Below are 21,262 nucleotides of genomic sequence, written 5' to 3'. Positions count from 1 at the left end.
TGATGAGGTAGTTGTAGATATCAGGATACTGCAGGTCAGGAAAGCTATCCGTTCCTTTATCGATACATTAAAAGCACCCTGGGGGCATTATAATAATCTGTTATGTTTAGTCTATTAAGTTTTGCCTTGTACATGACTATGTCTTTTGAATAAAGTGCGCAGTGAACTCTATTGCCTTGAAACTCAAGCTGGCACCATTCATTTCATATTCGCTCCCGGATGATCATCCAAAATGGCGATGTAAACAGAACGTGTCACGTGACGCCAGGAGCTCTATTTCCACCTCAAGATCTGCTGTTCAGTGATTCTCTATGGCAACTTTACATTTTAGGAGCACAGACAACTTAAGATATTTTTAGAGACAACGTAATATGCCACCATTTAACAGGAACAAGGGGGGAAGGCATGAAAAACAAAGCGTATAAATTATGACAGAATTTAGGAAAATGGTGAGAGACATAACAGTTTACTTTAATATATTCAGTTCAAAAAATCATCGCAATGAATGGTTTATGACAGGAGTACCCAAATTCGGTGCTGGAGGGCCGGTGTCCTGCAGAGTTTAGCTCCAACTTGCCTAAGCACACCTGCCTGGAAGTTTCTAGTATCCTTAGTGAGACATCACTTCAGGTGTGTTTGATTAAGGTTGGAGCAAAACTCTTGAGGAGCGAGCCTGGACCCCTGGTTTATGAGCTGCAAGTGGGTCAGTCGCACTGGTGCACCTAAATGTTTTCTCATGGTTGCACACGGTTATTTTCAGTCGTGAATGCGACCGAAATGGTCGCACTGTACAGGGAGTGCAGAATTATTAGGCAAGTTGCATTTTTGAGGATTACTTTTGTTATTGTACAACTACAGTGCTCTTGGTCAATTCAAAATGTTAACAAACCCTCAAACCTGAACATTTAAGTAGTAAAAGTGAAATTTTGGCTTTCTTAAGAGAATATTTCTATGTACATCATTATTAGGCAACTATTAGTGTGCAGTCAGTTTCTTGATCTGGTCTGAACCAACATTTTGTGCAGACGCAACCACAGCCTCCCAGACACTGTTCAGAGAGGTGTACTGTTTACCTTCACTGTAAATGTCCTGCTTAAGAAGGGATCAAAAGGTCCCAATAGGTCTCAAGTCAGGTGAAGAAGGGGCCCTGTCACTAGTTTTTCACCTCCAAGGCCCCTACTGGCCAGTCATGCAGTGGAGCACTTCGATGCATGCGATGAAGCGTTATCTTGCATAAAAAAGTCTTCTTGAAAGATGCAGATCCCTTCCTGTACCACTGCTTGAAGAAAGCGTCCTCTAAAAATTGGCAGTAGGTCTGAGAGTTGTTTTTTATTTCCATTTTCAACCCAAAAAGGTCCAACTAGCTCATGTTTAATAATACATGTCTGTGCCTGCCTGCATGTAACGTAGAAGACACTTTCTTCAAGCAGTGGTACAGGAAAAAGTTTGAATCTTTCATGAAGATTAATTTGCAAGACAACGCTCCATCACATGCATCAAAGTACTCCACTGCATGGCTGGCAAGTAAAGGCCTTAGAGATTAAAAACTAATGCCATGGCCCCCTTCTTCACCTGACTTAAACCCTATTGAGATCTTTTGATCCCTTCTTAAGTAGGACATTTACAGTGAAGGTAAACCGTACACCTCTCTGAACAGCGTCTGGGAGGCTGTGGTTGCGTCTGCACAAAATGTTGGTTCAGATCAGATCAAAAAACTGACTGAATCCGTAAAATGGAAGGCTTGTGACTGTTATCGAAAAGAAGGGTGGCTATATTGGTCACTGAGTTTATATATTTTCTTATTTTTTATTGTTTTATTTTTTATTTTTTTGTAAATGTAGAGTTTGTTTATTATTCTCACTTTAACAGGTGAAAAAAAACAAGTGAGATGGTAAAATCTTTGTTTTTCATTTAGTTGCCAAATAATTCTGCACACTAATAGTTGCCTAATAATGATGTACATAGAAATATTCTCTTAAGAAAGCCAAAATTTCACTTTTACTACTTAAATGTTCAGGTTTGAGGGTTTGTTAACATTTTGAATTGACCAAGAGCACTGTAGTTGTACAATAACAAAAGTAATCCTCAAAAATACAACTTGCCTAATAATTCTGCACTCCCTGTAGAGTCCTGCAAGGACCACAGTAGTCGGGCCAAACAATTGACCCTTGAAAATATACAGAAAGGAAAATCTCATTCTGTACCTCCTTTTCCAGCATTATACCCTCTGCCCGAAGATTCCTCTCAAATGTGCACCTCTTCTCCACCTGAGGACTGGATTTCTTATATACTAAGATGTAGTCGATGCGTTTCTTCCCATCTCGAAACATCAATCCAGAGGGGTTGTCCAGGTTGTTCCCCTTAAAAAAAGTCATGTTATATAAATGATGATGAAAGTTGACTTTTCATCTTTAGTTTACCTTTATATTTGTGACTTTGAAGTGAGTTTGTAATTTATTGTCACATATAGAGTTAGCACAGCAGATGTGAAAGAAGAATTTGTTATACCTGTATGGATTCTGTACGGGCCTCTAGTTTTCCTCTGGACATCGGCTTTTTCTGGACAAGGAGCACCTCATCTGTTTTAGGCTCAAAATCCCCCACCTCTCTCTCTTCCGTACAAGCATCCTGACCTGTGTCTGCTAAGGACAGACATGAGAAACACTGCAGCATTTGTTTATGAGGATATTATATTGTATTTTCCAGACTATAAGTCGTTCCGGAGTTTATGTTGCATCAGTCAAAAATGTGTCATGAAGAGGAAAAACATATATAAGTCACACTGGACTATAAGTCACATCTATTTAGAAAATTATTTCACAAAATCCAAGCCTGAGAACAGACATCTGGAAAGTTATTCAACTAAACAATAGCGCACAGAACAGCAGGATGAATAGATGTCCGTACATGTTAACGTAACATTAACATTTATTCAGCTAACACAATAGCATACAGAACATACCTGAGAGACTGAATAGATTACATTAACATAACAAGCCAACGAGAATCAAGTTCACCGAGCTCCTGAATTCATTCCACATCACTGAATACATTGAATTACATAAATACAGGAGCAGCATATAGCGGACTCTTGCGGCTGTAGACATAATGTTGTCTTTTGGTTCATGTTAGTCAGTATGAATTAATTTTGACAAGTCACCTGACTATAAGTCGCAGGACCAGCCAAACTATGAAAAATGTGTGACTTATAGTCTGGAAAATATGTTAGTAACCCAACGTTGGCAGTTCAAATCTTAAGCTTTAAAAAAGTGTGTAGAACAATGTGTTAATTGTTTCTCAGTTTGCATATCAAAATATCAAAATCTGTGGACATTCTGATCAAAATATGTGGTCCCCATGCCCTTAAACTATTTAACGTGATACTAAACTTTTTATTCATATGTAATTTGATGCATACAAATGTAGGCCTAGCATGGAAAACATGTTGTTGTCGCAGTTTTAAGCCGAAACTGAAAATTCTTGATGCATATGGCCGAAAACTGAAACTCGAAAATTACCTTTAAAGAATATATTTTTTAAAAAAGTTTTTTGTATAATTGCATTAATATTAGACTTTATGAATCTGAGTTGAAAAAAAACTACAATAAAATAATCACACTTTTTTTAAAGTTAAAGTTAAACTTTTAGCGATGAAAAACATCCACAGGTTGAGAACCAGGAACACCATACCAGTTTTATTCCAGACTTGCAGTTTGCTACGCACATGCGCATTTTATGTGTATATGCAACTTAAATGAGGCTCAGCAGAGCGCGTCAACTGACGACGCCACCGGTGTTTGTACAAAAACTCATGTCTCATGTGATACAGAGGTACAGAGATAAACACGATGTGCAAACATCTTTGTGGTGGTCAATTTTGATTTTGTGGGGGACTAAGAAAAAAATAAATACATGGGGATGTTTAGTATTCCAACAACACTCTCATTTGTATGATGTCACAGCAGCAGGCAGCGCAAATATAACGAAACGCCTATAATCCCTCCCACTGCAAAGTGATACTAGACTTGATGGAAAAGCTAAACAGGCCAAAGTGAGGTGAGCTGACCCGACCCAAACTAAACTAAACCGTGGGGTACTATGCAATGGAAAAGCACCATATATGTTCTTTAATTAGTTCTAGCTAGAATTATGTAAGTTATTTACCATTCTGGAAAACTTTTATATGCAAAACAGTATTAAAGTAATGCAGCAAAGTAATGCAGTCTTGTTTTAGTTATGATATACAATAATTTTAATGAAAACAACAAGGAAGACACAGCATGCCAGTTCTGTTTATGTCAACAGTCAGGTACTGACAGATAAACTTAAAAACTATAGCCTGTTGTGTTTCACAGGATTTTTGAGCTCGCCTTAAAAATAGGCACTTTGCATGATCTCTGACGCTAGAGACACATTTATTGTAGCGCAATTACTTGTGTGTCATTTTGTATTGTGCACAGCTGTCACGATCACACTTAGCTAAGCACTGACCGCAGAGGAGGAACGCCATTTATTTTCAGTTTACATTTTCAGTGCATCACTACTTAGCACTGATGTTTCATTAAAACTACACCTCACTTTATCGCTACCTACACTACATTATCATTATCCTGCAAATTTTGTATTGTTATTGCTTTAATTGCGTACCGTTCCTCTTATTCATACAGTATGCTTTTTGTTATTGTTTATTTTTAGCATTTTTCTGGTTTAGCCTTTACTGTATATTCATTTACATTTTATTCTCATTATAGTTTAAAATACATAATGCAATGTTATAATCTTAACACAAAATCTAATCTTTTATGAAGGTAACAGCCCTGTTCTATTTTCATGATGTTCTTGGTTCAGTTCCACTAACAGCAAGTACTGTCTGAACATCTACTAAAGACAATATGTCAACCATCTGTTTAGTATACAGATGACGCCATTATACAGATTAAATTAGCTGACTGAACCGCCTAATTTCCTATTCTGCCATTGTTGACCTTATCAGAACAGGTGCATTTGCTGAAAGATCTTCTGGCAGGAGAGTCATGTGACAATCATGGCCATTATTAGTGGGCAGTACTGAACTCAAGGGAGATTGTATTGCTGTTCTTCAGAGGTTTTCAAGCAGCGTCAGCACTCAGAAATGATTACAGCATCTACAATAAGAACACTTTGAGCAGCACTTGGATCAAGCATTTCTGGATACCTGTAGAGCTAATGAGGGTTAATGTCTGCGGCGATCAGCAGAGAAAGACAGAGAAAGATTATTAATGTTGATATAAGCACTAAATCTGTCTTGGCAGACATGAATATCTTAGTCATTTTAAAAGGCCGTTTGCCAGGAGGTTTGTCAGGGCTCACCCTAGGCTCATGTAGCCTTCATACTGAAAATCTGCCCAAGGACTTCCCAAGAGGCCATATGACTGACACACACACACAAAAAAAAAATGGCAAACACGTTAAAATATCTTCAAGCTAAACTCTTGGATGTCTTTTTAAGACTTGTCGTGCACATACTTTTAAAAATGTGGTGTTTATTCGATCTTGATGTCACCAATGTAAACATGATATTTCCAGGTGGAGCGTGAAAGAACGCACCGCACACGTATCGCGTATAATTCAACCAGTCAGAAGATGCCTCTGAATCTGCTGTGTTTAGTGTGCCATATGCATCAGACGTTCAGCCAACGGTCCGTGGGCGTAATGTCTGAGGCAGAGATTTGGCTCACCCAGGGCCCGGTTATGAGTATATCTGCTGTTCTGTGTGGTGGTGCTCACCGGTGGGAGGAGGAGGTGTGATGTGTGTACAGGAGGCACTGATGCTGCTTGTGTATGTTTTGGGTTCAGGACTCAGAGGCACAGACAGGAAGCTGTTGAGGTTTTGAGGATGCGTCTGACTCTGCGCCAGACATGGCAAACTGCGGCGAGACGACTTCAGGGTCTTCTCCTTTAAAATCTCACTGATACTGTTGTGCATACCTGCAGAGAGAGAGAGAGAAAAAAAGAGCGAGAAAGAGAGGAGAGAGAGAGAGAGAAAGAAGTTAATCTGGATCTGATCCAAGGACTCTGTAATCTAATACCAGTTTACTCACTTATGTTATTATCTGCAAAGTATCATGATCACATCTAAGTGGCATCCTACATTTGCCAAATTAAATAACTTCTACAGTCAGATTCGCTTATTACTAACTCACAAGGTCATTTGACAATAAAAACATTTCCAACATCGCCCTCAGTACTGATCAAAACTACCAAATGCTTAAAAAATTTCCATGATTTTAACTCTTTAATTGCCAAGTTCATAGAGTTCACTCTTAGAAAGGATGTGTTAATTTTTTACACATCTTTGTGCGTCAAGCTTTTAACACATTATGTGTAATTTTAACACATTATGTGTCATTTTGTGTTGATTTTGTGTTACAATATAACACAAGTTGTGTTAAAAGTAACACAAAATGTGTTGTTTCAATTATAACACAGTGATGGGTGAATTCTGGGACAACACATTCGTTCTAAGAGTGTGGTGTCACGGATTTGATGGAAAAAACACACAAAATGACTGATTTTCAATATAAAAAGTGATTGTGGACTGGATTTTTAAAAACTTTTTTCGCAGTCTAGGGCATGTCAAAGATTGGTAAAAACATTGGCTTTGATGCATTTTTAGTCTTTGTGCAACATCAGATTTTATTTTTTCTCCCTAATTAGGTGTTTGTGGCTGTTTTTGCCCCATTGACTTCCATTATAAAAAAATGTTTTGATTGCAAAGCCATGACACCTTATTATCTTTCATTCTTGATTGTTGGCGGTTTTTCATTTCGCCTGTGCAAAAAATAATAATTTCTGGCTTATACATTGAGTTATCAAAAATGCATGATTATATAGTGTCATGGCTTTGCAATCAAAAAATGTTGTTATAATGGAAGTCAATGGGGCAAAAACAATAAAAGGATAGGAAAAGAATAAAAACTGTTGCTGCACAAAAACTAAAAATGCTTCAAAGCCAATGTTTTACCAATCTTTGGCATAGAGACAGAGCGCAGTTATGCAAATTTGAAAACCACGCCCACCGGGGGGAACGCAATCCAACCGTCTCCATTGACTTTGTATTGCGAGAAGCCGCCTCCTTGTCATTTCTGGCTTATAACAAAAAACTGAATAATGCCTAAAAGCTGCTGTGTGACAATATGTACAGCTAACAAGCCAAAGAACCCAGAAATAAGTTTTTATAAGCTGTCGAGCCGTAAAACCCAGTCTTTAAGGAGAATAAAGTGGATCGCCGACTACGTTTCCCCCTAGTGGACGCAGTTCTACTAATAGTATTACTATGAAAAGTTGCCTGTATCCATTTTTGTGTCTTTAAACGCTCGTTTTTTGGGGTCGACAGCTTATAAAAACTTATTTACAGATTAAATTTAAAAACAGAATAATACCTAAAAGCTGCTGTGTGACAAGGTGTACATCTAACAAGCCAAAAAAACCAAATACGTTTTTATAAGCTGTCGACTTAAAAAAAACGAGTGTTTAAAGACACAGAAATAGAAACAGGCAACTTTTCATAGTACTCCTATTAGTAAAACTGCTTCCACTAGGGGGAAACGTAGTCGGCGATCCACTTTATTCTCCTTAAAGACTGGGTTTTACGGCTCGACAGCTTATAAAAACGTATTTCTGGGTTCTTTGGCTTGTTAGCTGTACATATTGTCACACAGCAGCTTTTAGGCATTATTCAGTTTTTTGTTATAAGCCAGAAATGACAAGGAGGCGACCTCTCGCAATACAAAGTCAATGGAGACGGTTGGATTGCTTTCCCCCCCGGTGGGCGTGGTTTTCAGGTTATGACGCGCTGCGCTCTGTCTCTATGCCCAAGACTGTGGAAAAGGTAAAAAAGTCAATTTCAGTCAATTTGTGTTTTTCTCCCAAATCAGTGACACCACTTATGAACTTGGCAATTAAAGAGTTAAAATCATGGAAATTTTGTAAACATTTGGTAGGTTATATATATATTTAGATTTATTCATTTAGCAGATGCTTTTGTCCAAAGCGACTTACAAATGAGGTAAACAATAGAAGCAATTATAGCAACACAAAAACAGAAATATAAGTGCACTGGAAATAGTCTCATCAAGTCTAAACACAGTATAAATAGCCATGGGTTCATTTTTTTAAAGAATGTATAGAAAAGAAGGAAATAAAAAGATAGTAATTCTTATATTAGGAAGTGAGGTAATGGCGGAAGAGATGGTTTTTTAGGCGATTCTTAAAGACAGAGTCAGCAGATCGTGTCCCAACCGGCAGATAATTCCACAGTTGTGGAACAGCTTCAGAGAAGGTACGCGATAATGTTATTTTCCCTTTAACGCTATTTAGTTTTAATACACTGAAGAGCAAAACCTCTCCAAGAAGTGTAGGGGAGAACCGGGGCAAAAGTAACTCAGGATGAAAGTAACAAAGTGATTTTCTCATAGCCCTGACTACATTTTCATTCCAAACTATGACAGTATATCTAGCACACAACCCTTGACAGACCTGATAAATATTGCATAGCACTTAAATATCTAAGTCCAGTCAAAAAAATAATATTTGTTTGCAGGATGATTATGCTAATTTCATTCAGTATACACAAAATAATAAATTGACCCCCCTCGATAAACAAAACTTTGTTCAAGTTACTTTATTATTTTTGCTGTTCTCCTGCCTCATCTTATGATTTTAAATGACCAAATCTAACACAGTGGCTTCTGCACACTATAGAAAAGGGGTACAGGATTCAGTTGAGTTCACTGTTCATCCTCCCAGATTCAAAGAGGTTTTATCCACCGAGGTGGACCCCTTACACGCTTGGGTGTTACAGGAGAAGGTTTTGAATCTTTTGGAATGGAGGATAGAGGGCTTCGGACAATAATAGATCTCAATCTATCTCTATAGACATAAAAGTTCAAAATGACTCAGATTTGAAGACTGGTTCTCCACAATAGATCAGAAAGATGCTTACTTCCACATCTTTATCCTGCAAGATCAGAAGTTTCTGAGGTTCGCTTTTCGGGGCAAAGCGTGCTTCTGTTCGGGCTAGCTCTTTCTCCCTGCGTATATTTACAAATGCATGGATTCTGCCCTTGCTCCAATGAGAGTTCAAGGGATCTGTATATTAAATTACATAAACGACTGTCTAGTGTTAGCTCAGGCTCGCGAGGTGACCTTGTTCATATGGAATGTTTGTTGTATATAAATATATATGAAGAGTTTGGTTCCAAAACGCAATAAACGTCTTTTTTTTTAGTTACCACCAAAATCAGTGTTATATCAGGTCAGTATTAAAAAGTAAATTCTTAATTTTATGCAAAATCTAATATCCGCAGTGTTATTCTGTCAACTTTTCTCCCTTTCTTCCAAAACGCGATAAACACCAATCTTCCTGTTCTGCAGAATGCAATAAATCCCCTCAACCAATTAGAGCGCACCATTCCACGCATTGTAAAATTTGTACAATACTTATGTTTACATGTATGTTAGAAACAATTCAAAATGAATATTTGATGTATTAACCCTGATTTTTAATCACATCTTTGATGTGTCTTCTAGGTGACTTAATGTCGCTCATGATGTTTTGTTGGAATTAAAAAGACAAAAATGGCCATAATACATGTAGAAATAATGAATAAAGGCAAAACTGGAGTGGTCTCCAATATAATTAACTCAAACAGACACATAAGGACAAATGACAACATAAAACATACAAAACCCTGACAATAACATGGTGAAACTGGGAAAAAATGAAGAAACATCATAAAAGTGATAAATGTTAATGCGTTTTGTTTTCATGGTTGAATGTTTCTCAATGTTTACCAGATCAAGAATGTGACATTATACAGTGCACCAACCAGTGGTGACCATAACCCACAGGAATCTACAGTAATGAAAAAACCAGACAAGTCCTTTATTAAAACAAGAGCTTTGAGTACCACAATCTCCTCGGAGAACAGGCATTATCTGTTAACTGTCATTATCTGGATAAATGACTTCCCACAAGCCATTCTCACGTATAGTGAATATAAGTCTCGTTCAAGGTCACACCAGCACACATACAGTACTTGTTTGTAAACCAGTGCTAGTGGTCTACTAGTTGAAAAACTGCCTTGTCTTTTACACATAACTTCACCTCAGGAAATTGAAAATTCCTCTTAACTTTATGTAACCATTAACGTGACTGATTCATCAATGTAACCCAACTGTAACCGCTACTGACCTTCAATGTAATTAGCATGAAATGAGAAACAATTATTCACTGTTACAGTCAAATGAATAGCGCTTGGTAAAATGTGTCGGCGTCGACACTCATGGTTTAATAGGGTTAATATAGATCAATTGTAAAACTTTATTTTTATAGTTATATTTTATAGTCAATTGTGTGAACGGCCCTTTGCACAAAAAACAAAGATGCGTGCACACTACCAGTGACTAGCAACAGTAGAGCGATACAATCTTGTTCATTGTAATGGAAGATTGCATCATCAGGAAGTAATTTGCAAAAAAATAAACTTTATACATAGTGGAGTTATACACTCACCTAAAGGATTATTAGGAACACCATACTAATACTGTGTTTGACTCCCTTTCGCCTTCAAAACTGCCTTAATTCTACGTGACATTGATTTAACAAGGTGCTGAAAGCATTCTTTATGCTAATTTAGGTTGAGATCTGGTGATTGTGGGGGCCATTTTAGTACAGTGAACTCATTGTCATGTTCAAGAAACCAATTTGAAAGGATTCAAGCTTTGTGACATGGTGCATTATCCTGCTGGAAGCAGCCATCAGAGGATGGGTACATGGTGGTCATAAAGGGATGGACATGGTCAGAAACAATGCTCAGGTAGGCTGTGGCATTTAAACGATTCCCAATTGGCACTAAGGGGCCTAAAGTGTGCCAAGAAAACATCCCCCTCACCATTACACCACCACCAGCAGCCTGCACAGTGGTAACAAGGCATGATGGATCCATGTTCTCATTCTGTTTACACCAAATTCTGACTCTACCATCTGAAATCGAAATGAAACATTTTTCTAGTCTTCAACTGTCCAATTTTGGTGAGCTCGTGCAAATTGTAGCCTCTTTTTCCTATATGTATTGGAAATGAGTGGTATCCGGTGGGGTCTTCTGCTGTTGTAGCCCATCTGCCTCAAGGTTGTGCGTGTTGTGGCTTCACAAATGCTTTGCTGCATACCTCGGTTGTAACAAGTGGTTATTTCAGTCAAAGTTGCTCTTCTATCAGCTTGAATCAGTCGGCTCATTCTACTCTGACCTCTAGAATCAACAAGGCATTTTCACCCACATGACTGCCGCATACTGGATGTTTATCCCTTTTCACACCATTCTTGTAAACCTTAGAAATGGTTGTGCGTGAAAATCCCAGTAACTGAGCAGATTGTGAAATACTTAGACCGGCCCGTCTGGCACCAACAACCATGCCTCGCTCAAAATTGCTTAAATCACCTTTTTTTCCCATTCTGAAATTCAGTTTGGAGTTCAGGAGATTGTCTTGACCAGGACCACACCCCTAAATGCATTGAAGCAACTGCCATGTGATTGGTTGGTTAGAAATTGCATTATTGAGAAATTGAACAGGTGTTCCTAATAATCCTTTAAGTGAGTGTACATATACATTGATAAGCGACTTTTGGGAGCAACTACCAATGAGAGTGAAGTGATTGAGTTCACGTCCTCCGTCTTTCGTCAGCTATGGCAGTGGACTGTTATTCGTTTGTTTATAACTTACTAGGACAAACAGAATTAGGAACGCCTTCTAACAATCTCATTGATAGAGATTGGAGACACACAGCAACAAATTTGCTGATGGTGTGCACGCAGCTTTAGGCTAAAGGGTTTGGTCAAACATTACCAACCGTAACAAAAGTAGTGCCCTATATCAAACACTTTTATTGAGGTAACTGTTACTTTTAGAGGAGGTCATTCATTCACTGCAGAAATAAAGCAATTAATGGATTAAAGACTCTTTTCTTATAAGGTGAGGAGTTTAATTTAGTACATTTTTTGTGAAAAACACAAAAAAAAGTGTCTGGTAGTCCTTTGAGGGTAGTAACTGATTTAGATGTTTTTACGATGCATTTACAGATGAAGCATTTAAATGAGGCACACTGCTGCCGACACACATTTCAACCACAAACGTGCAAGTTGAGACTTCTTGTTTTCACACCACATCACCGCTGCCCAGATTCATTACTCTTCAGAATAACTTCGGCTCACCACAGGCAAGAAAATAAGATGTTATACTGCCCGTCACAGTCACTGAACAAAAACTAACTGCACTCCGCACGTCTTGGTTTGGAGATTTTTGTGCGAGAGAGGAGCAGATCTTGGTACTGTAGGCAGCAGCGAGACACATTAGTTGCATGTGGATGCAAAATAAACTAACATGTACAAGTGTATTTCAATTAACAAATATTAATAAATGCTTGTTGTTAACAAATACAACCTTATTGTAAAGTGTTACAGAGTAAATATAAACAATTTTCATCTGACATGATAAGTAGACTTGTAGTTTTAAGAACTTTTGGTGTAGATGTCTACTGTAAATGCATAAATGCAGATTTGCAGTCTTGATTTTCATCTAGCTTTGAGCTGGCTGAAACAGGTTTGAAAGAAAAACATAATTATACGTCTTTGTGAATGCAGGTATACTGTACGGTTTAATTAACAAGAGAAAATTAGGCAGGATGGGTTTGGTCTGCAACAGTATAGTGCAACCAAAAAAAAAGTAGAAATAGTACACAAAAAGAAATAAATGGTACAGAAAGAGAGCTGAGCGTGATAGCCCTGCAGCACATTTCCACCACCAAATAAAAAAAAAGTTCAGACACTGCTATCTGTGATTGCTACTGTATGTCCTTTGCCTTTGATTCGGCATACCTTTATTAATCCAGAGACTGAAAGCTCAGAGGGGTTTGCGATTGTAAGAGACTACCGCTGTGTTTAATCATATGTGTATGCGTGCCTGCCTTCATGCTCGTGCACGTGTCCCACCTGGACAGCTCAACTCTTGACCTCAAATCCACACATTATAATTGTACAATAATAAAAAGATCATCTGTATTATTCTGAAATATAGATTTATGTTGGCTTATTCCAGTAGCTGGAATCTAAATTAACCTAACAAACTAAATCAAAATCAATCACATTTAACTCATTCTACCCCAGCTTTATTTTTTAAGTTGGCCGCCAGCATTTTTTGTGATTTTCACAAAGGTTTCACAAATGCCTTCCAGGAAAAATGTCTTCTATAAATATATAAATAAACATATAATATATTTAAAATAAAAGAACAGACCTTCTGCTTTTAAACAAATAAACTAAACGGGGGGGAAAAATCCTACCTTCATTTGTTTACTTTTTATAACCTCTTAAAGGTCCCATTCTTTCTGTTTTTTTGAAGCTTTAGTTGTGTTTACAATGCGCAATATAACATGTGTTCATGTTTTTACATGTAAAAAAGCGGTGTTTTTCACTTATTTGTAAAGCATTGTTTTCACTGTCCTAAAAACGGTCCGATGTCTTCCTTGTTCTATGAAGTCCCTCCTTCAGAAATACGTATTGAGTTCTGATTGTGTAGTTTGTTTAGTGTGTTGTGATTCGATAGCAGCTTAGCTTGCTGTTAGCTTAGCTGGTGACTGACGTATACCTGTGGGCGGAGTTTAGTCAAAAAAACTGTTCTTGTGACGTCATTAAAGCAGGAAGTAGAGGGCTGTAGTCCAAACCGTCCGTTCACTGTAGGCTTTGAAAGGCGAATTCTGTTAAAGAAAAATAAATTGCCTGCCAGTGAACTTTCAGCTTAATCATTTTACAGGTATTATTTATGCTATTATAGCAACAATACACACTAACTAGGGTTTAAAAAATGGGATCAGAAAGAATGTGACCTTTAAATATGGGTAGGTTTCTTCAAAAAAAAAAAAAAATTGAGCAAAAAGCTGAAATAATTGCATTTTTGTAAAGGAATTTTGTTAGAGATCAGATTCAGAACTATGATCAAAACATACACAGAGTTTAAAATTTGTAAAATTTGTTTTTGCTTCAGAATTTTATAAATTGGGTAAGAGCGCAATCTAGGCGCAATCTTATTTTAAGAAATTAAGTACTAATCATATTATTTCAATGGTTTTTACTATTTTTAATTGAATCACAGCAAACTTGACTTACTGTTGGGACAGTTTACAAAGGAGGCAGGCCAAGTGCCAGGCCCCCCCCAAAATAAATAGTGTGCCCCCCCCAGTTTTCTTATTAGAAATAAATTAAATTAGAAAGCTAAATTTAAACTACCTAATTTCAGGCGAATGACTTCGTGGGGTTTCCTTATTGTTTCAGCCTGCGCAGTTTTAATCATTTTTTTAATGCAACACAAACAAGCTAATGTCGCTGTCACGATCATCATCAAAGCAAACTGCAAAGCTAAATCAGACATTAATAAAGCGGAACAATAGGCTGACAACAGAACAGGGAACAATCCAAAGGTAAAGGCAGGTGAGTCAGACAGGCAGCAGAGAAATCAAAAAGCCATCCAGGACCATAGACGGCACAGAGAGTGGTATTAGGATGTGCCGGAAGGAGATCAGTATGCTGATCAAAGATATCACTTTCCCAACATTTGTTTCATTTTTCTTACAAGTATTGCTCATTACTGTTCACAAAACAGTTTTCTTTTTTCTTTTTGTTTTTCTTTCCTTTTTTATGTGAGACTGCTGCGTATAGCATTATAATAATCTGAATTATATTTAAGAATTAAATATATAAGAATTATATTTTTCCGCACAATATAATGCCTCCCATTATAAAAAAGCAGGGCCAGAAACATTTAACTCAACATTAAAAGAGTTGTAGACTTCTACAGTAGATGCTGTGTTTATACAATTTATTTATAGTTTTGTAGCAATTAGGTTCTGTTTTTGTCAATTTTGTCTGTTTTTGTCATTTGTTGTCATTAACTTTTTACTGGGCCTATAATACGTTTATTTGAGATTATTTATATTATTTGTGTCTAGGTGTTAAGACTAGAGTGACTGCAGTCCTGGGGTCTCATTTATAAAACTGTGTGTAGGCTCCTTACTAAAAGTCTATGTACACACAAAAGACAAAAACGGCATACGCCAAAAAATATTAAGACTTATAAAACAAAGCAATGTTCCCTTTATAAATCACAGATCACTTGCAAGTGTGTATACATGAATCATCCTCATATCCCATCCTGCAAGCCCATTCAGTTTGTTTTTTATAGATCACAACCTTTGCTTGGGAACTAGGGTACGCACATTTCCAGCCACGTTTTGTGCGTACACACGGTTCATAAATGAGACTGATGTTCAGTTTCATTAATAAAGTTGGATTTATTATCGCTGTTCGCTTTTGTGTCTTCTTGTCTTATGAGGATAATATGACAGCCACAACATTACAGTAGCTCGTGTGATTTGCATTTAAGAAACTAATGTTTAAACCTCGCAGGCCGAAACATCAAACAAGAAAATGCCACCTATGTCGCTGAATTCCACTGCGCAGTGTTTTTCATTTGCGCAGTGAAATAGTTAGCCTGAGATTAGGTAATGGATAACAGAGTTAATTCATGATTATCAGGCTTCTTACGATTGTTAGGCAATTTAATAGTGAAAGTCAAATATACGGTATATGGGAATATTAATATAGGTAGCTTTAATAAATAAAAAAGGAGCAGAAAATTAGTCACAATAAGGTATAGCGTGGAACCCCCAAGGAATTAAAATGCCCCCCCCCCCAGTTATGCGATCCTGGTGCCGGGCCTGAAAGGAGGCCTATATGGACTATTTTGCACTATTTTTGTTTTAGGTGCATTCCTGGCAACTCAAAAATCTGAATTCTAAATTCGTCCACCTAGTTATAAATAACCACTAGATATCAAATGGACATCTGACTTCTGAAATCTGGGCATCAACACCAATATCACCACTAAGATTCTTTTACGTCAGATGGTGACACTGCAACCATAGAGAACTTTTATGTATTTTTATTTCATGAGAACATACAAACAATACAATACTGAGACAAAACCATATGTTTATTTAAAAGCGGTTGTCATCAATGAATGCACATGTTTTTACAGACTCTGCCTTTTCAAATAACATCTCAAGTTACAGTATGTTTATATTTGACTTTGGCTTTAATTGACTGCAATGCATTGAGGTTCAAAGAGCGAAAACCTATACCTGCCTCTGACATCAGTATCAGTTAGATGTGTTTGACCACCGTGTTGCGACCCTGAGACAAGTAAGCACTATATGTGCCAATTGGAAAGCGCAGCGTCCATTAAAAAGTCCAGTTAAAAGGCATGTCTCAAAAGTAAGTGTCGTTTGGTAAAACTCTGTAGTGAACAACTGAAATCAGGAGTCTAGCATGTTTTTGGTTTTTGTAAAAAATTTTAAAAAGCCATTTGTATCACTTACACATTTTTAACACTATACATTAAAACAGATTTTTTTGACTATTTTAACTGAAACTGTTTAATAAAGATGTATAACTCATTCTAGTATATTTTTTAAAGTATCATCTGAGTTATTTTTTCTTGCACAAATAATGCTCAAGATTTAAAATGTTACATTAAAATTACTCCCATTACAGCTATTTTTGTTTGATCCTAAAAATGTAAAATAACAAAATATGTTTACAGTGTAGACATTCTACATAGTAGAGTTTCTCCTTTTTTATTTTAGGATGAAATTGATTCTGCTAAATGCAAATAACCTTTGACACTCTCAGAAAAAAGGTACAGAAGTTGTCGCTGGGACAGTTCCTTTTAAAAAGGTCCTAATATGATATGTAGCTTTGAGGAACCATTATCTACCTCTAAGGTACACAAGTATTCTTTCGAAAAAGGTACTGTCCCAGTGACAACTTTTGTACCTTCTTCTACCTTTTTCTGAGAGTGTGCTTGCATTAACAATGTGAAAGCCCCTAGTTTATCATATTGTCATATTTTGCATGTTTATATTTTAACCATACATTATCCATAAACCTAAAACGTGTTTGTTTCAAAAAGAGATCAGTAAAAGGACAGTGGTAGCTGGATTAGTGATATTATAATCCATGTACCGCTCGAGAATTTTAAGTAATTTAACTGTAAAGTAAATAGAAAAACATGTAATGTGCATGTGAATGTTCTTCCTTTGCAGAAAAAAAACAGAAAATAAAAACTGAGAGAAATGGGGTCAGTGGGTTTGCCTGTCTGAAATCTTGCATAATTCATCTGTAGGTCCTCATACTGTAGCTCTCGCAGGAATTTTACATCACTGTGTCCCAATAAGAGATGCTTTTAATAGATCTGAGGCAGAGGACTGGTAACCCTACACTCTTCTCAGAGAAAGTGTAATTGGTATGTTAGGGACCACTGGCTGACAATCAGTTAGGGCTGACAGAGAAACATGTTCTAGTTTAAACTAGACTGAGTCTTCAAGCTTACATGATTTATAGCAGCTACAGTGATTCTTTAATAGTATTAGCGAAGTGTAAAAGAGCCTTTATAAATTCTTTGGCTATATCATAGAGCATTGTTTTCCAATCCTGGTCTTTGAGCACCCCCTCCCAGAATGTTTTAGATGTCTCCTTGTTTAACACACCTGATTTAACTCATCAGCTTGTTAGGGACACATGTTTACCATTTTGGAAGGAGGCTGATCAGTTGAATCAGGTGTTTTAAATAAGGAGACATCTCAAACTTTCTGGGAGGCGGTCCTCGAGGCCCCCCTCCCAGAAAGCTTTTGCTTTAACACAATGTAAAAATGGTCAACTATACAAAAGCAAAGCTAATTTTTTTAAACACAACAATACATTTTACAGTAAGGTTGTGACAGCCAAACAATACTTGCATAGGCATGACAAATATGCACATTATTAGCATGACAGTAAAAATCATATTTTTCTATCTTTGTCTTCTGAATTTGTGTCTCCTAATTGTGTTTAGCATAAACCATATTTAAAATCCAAAAAAAATTCTTAAATCGCAACATCCACTTTTGTTCTCCTTGCGAATTCATGAGAAAACTTGTTTTATCAAAACCTTTGTGCTGATCATTTATGCTTATAAGTTAAACTGATTTATTTTGAGTAAATAACTCTATGGTCTGTTTGCTCACTAAAATTCACTAGACTTTAACTTTCCAGTTAACAATGTCTTAAAATGTGAAGTATTCTTCACACAGTTGTTTTAATATGACTTTTAAAACGATGCATGAACCTTTTTTTATAATTTTACTTTGCTTGGCCTCCCTTCCTAAGCTTCAGTCACAATTCATTGTAAACAGGTTTGGAAAGATATTGGGGTGAATAAATGATGGCAGACTTTATATTTGGCTAACTATTCTGCGCAAGTTAGTTAGTAGTTAGTAGCAGATGGCACGTTCCCCAAGCTTAACCACATAATTACAGAATCCTGTCAATGACGCGCTAAAATGAATGACAAGAGATTACAGAAACGCTCTGTAATTTTCCTCTCATCCGCTCATACCCACTGCCTCATTCAGATTTATATATTAATTTACTAATCGCCCTTGCAGCAGTGCCCTTACTACTCTTTATTCAATTTTGTGTAGGACAATGTTTTAATTTTGAGCATTTTTGCGAATAAATAAGCTTTTAAGTACAATTGTTGTCACAGTTCTGCCAGCCCTTGTAGCTGTTTTTCTAGTCCTTTGTGACAGGACCTTTGACTCTTCATGTTGCCTTGAATCTTTTCTTGACTTGTTGTGATTATGTTGGAGCATTAAGGGATCTCTGGGTCTTGTGTTTATAGGGAGGCACATGGCCTTTCTTTGAGTTCTGTGTGCCATGTGCTCTTGTGTTTCCTGATTAATGTTCCAATTATTAGGGCAAATTCCAAACAGGGTTTTTGTGCCATTGAAGGGCACTTTGGGAAAGGGACAGCGCATAAGCAGTTGCTCCAGATAAAGTGAAAATTACGTTGTTTTTCAGTGTTGTATTCACCAAGTATATTTTTATCGCCCACAGTATGACCAACAATTGCGCAACTTCAACTACATATTAACACTGTTTGAAATAATTTTCAACTTAGCAAAACATTATTTCATAGCATTGGTCAAAGTGACAGTTTCTATGATCTTTCAGAAACTGAAACACTAGATTGAACAGCTGCCAGTTGAATAAATGAGATTTTAATGTGTTGTTTCTAATCATTAGTGTACTGGTTTCTCTGTGTGTCTGTGATCTGCAGGCAATATTTATCCTCATCTCGGTTACGTAATGGGACAGGTGCTAAGTCTGTTGTTCATGAGAACTGTGCAACACACACACACACACAGATTATCACCTCCCTTGCTGAGAAGACCATCTCTCGGTGTGAGAAAGTGCCCTCTGCATTATTGAAGAATATGTTTCAAATAAAAAGACATGTTTAACCTATTTCACATTGCACACAGTCAAAGTCAGCTACATAATAATGCTCCACAGTGTTTATTGGAGAGTTGCCCATATCTCAGGAAGTCCTCGTGTCTGCCCAATCTGTTTAGCTGCATGGCGGCAGATCAACCAGAGTGTCTGTACCACACAGTTAAATATCTGTTTTGCTTTCTGGGTTCGTATTTCTGTATTGAAATCATTTTGTACTTTTTGTTAAAAGGAGACATATCATGAAAATCTTACTTGTTATATGTTTAAGTGCTATAATTGTGTCCCCAGTGCTTCTATCAACCTAGAAAATGTGAAAAAAAACTAGTAACTTAGTTTTGGTAAACCATTCTCTGAAAGCATGTGAAAAAATAGGTCATTGAAATTTGGCTCCCCTTGTGACTTCAGAAGGGGATAATACCATCCCTTAATCTGCACTATCCAACCACAGCACTGCCATTTAGTGCAGAGATCAGCTCATTTGCATTTAAAAGGACACCCAAAACGACACATTTTTGCTCACACCTACAAAGTGACAATTTTTACATGCTATAATAAATTATCTCTAAGATATTTTGAGCTAAAACTTCACATACGTACTCTGGGGACACCAAAGATTTATTTTACATCTTAAAAAAGTCTTGCAATCATTTACGATGCAAATCATAAGTTAAATACCAAAAACAGCCCTAAACCTTAAAACTCCATGCTGATGAAGCTGTTTATGCTGATCCTGCAATAGCATTAGCCAAGCTAATTACTTTTAGGGATTATGTTAGATTTATCTTGCTAAAGTTGAGTCTTGGTAGACTTGCTTTTGTCAGATTGTCTTACAGGCACAACATGTCATTTTCACCACTAATAGGAGCAAAACAATAACATAGGCGTTGCTTGATGACGCTGTAAAAAATCGTGGATTGATGGGAGTTGCAGTCTTTACCTTCACTGCCGATGGAAATTAATCAAACGGGACTCACAAATCATGTTCACAGATGACATAATGAAAGTACATAAGCCAACAGAGCAAAATAGCCAAACAGAAACAGCACTAGACACTACAAATACTACTTCTGCATATGTGGCACTGTACAGATCAATCAACACTGTACAGTATGACATCAAAGTATCGCAAGAGTGATTCGACTGACTACTTTCGAATCTCTCTCATTATACTAAGGCGCCGTCCCAAATGGGACTTGTGGACTTCCTCAGAGTCCACACTTTGATTACATCATGTCATGCACACTTTAGGGACCCTTGACTTCTGAGTTGGTTAAGTGCATGGAACCTGCAGCATTGAGGGCTTTGCCGAAGACCTCTTTAAGAGTGCAAAGAGTGCGCTGATGAGCATACTTCGCAGCATAAAAATGACAGATGTGACACCCTACGAACTCGTAGACCACGAGACTGAAAGTCCAAATGAAGTGCACCATTTGGGACAGGGCCTATGATGTCAAAGGCAAAATGGTCATGAAGTCAAACACACCTATGGCTTCTATGTCAGCAAAAAAAAGAAGAAACCGAGGATACTGCAGATATGACACCAGTGACAGGCGACACAATAAGGAAAGACCAAGACCAGTATAAGTACAAAAGTGAACACAATATTTAACACTGTGCTAGTGGGTTTTGGATATTTTAATCTTAACAGTTAACATAATCGAATCTTTGAAAAAACACAACTATTATTGTAACAGATGCATATGATATACCAAAAGTATATCATTCAATTTAAGTATACATCACCATGCATGTAGCTCAGACAACTCTACTCACCTCTTTATTACATCCTGACCTCTTTCTACAGGAAGAGTTCCACTACATTTATTATTAGATAAGAA

General features: G+C 37.1%; 1 protein-coding gene across 5 annotated transcripts in view; it reads right to left on the bottom strand.

Annotated features, from left to right (window-relative positions):
* The window catches only part of ano3 (anoctamin 3), a 96,658-nt gene that overhangs the window by 69,317 nt on the left and 6,079 nt on the right, over positions 1 to 21,262 (bottom strand). For 4 of the 5 annotated variants that reach the window (XM_055192858.2, XM_055192860.2, XM_055192861.2 and 1 more), the window contains exons 2-4: positions 5,767 to 5,967; positions 2,509 to 2,642; positions 2,205 to 2,360 (exon numbers count right to left, since the gene is read on the bottom strand). In XM_055192858.2, the coding sequence (XP_055048833.2) occupies positions 2,205 to 2,360; positions 2,509 to 2,642; positions 5,767 to 5,967 (491 nt within the window). The remainder of the gene's footprint in view (positions 1 to 2,204; positions 2,361 to 2,508; positions 2,643 to 5,766; positions 5,968 to 21,262) is intronic. The other variant, XM_055192859.2, reaches the window with a different exon arrangement.

Source organism: Misgurnus anguillicaudatus, chromosome 6 (genome assembly GCF_027580225.2).
Source record: "Misgurnus anguillicaudatus chromosome 6, ASM2758022v2, whole genome shotgun sequence".
Classification (NCBI taxonomy): Eukaryota; Metazoa; Chordata; class Actinopteri; order Cypriniformes; family Cobitidae; genus Misgurnus; species Misgurnus anguillicaudatus.
This window is presented reverse-complemented; position numbering and strand designations above follow the sequence as displayed.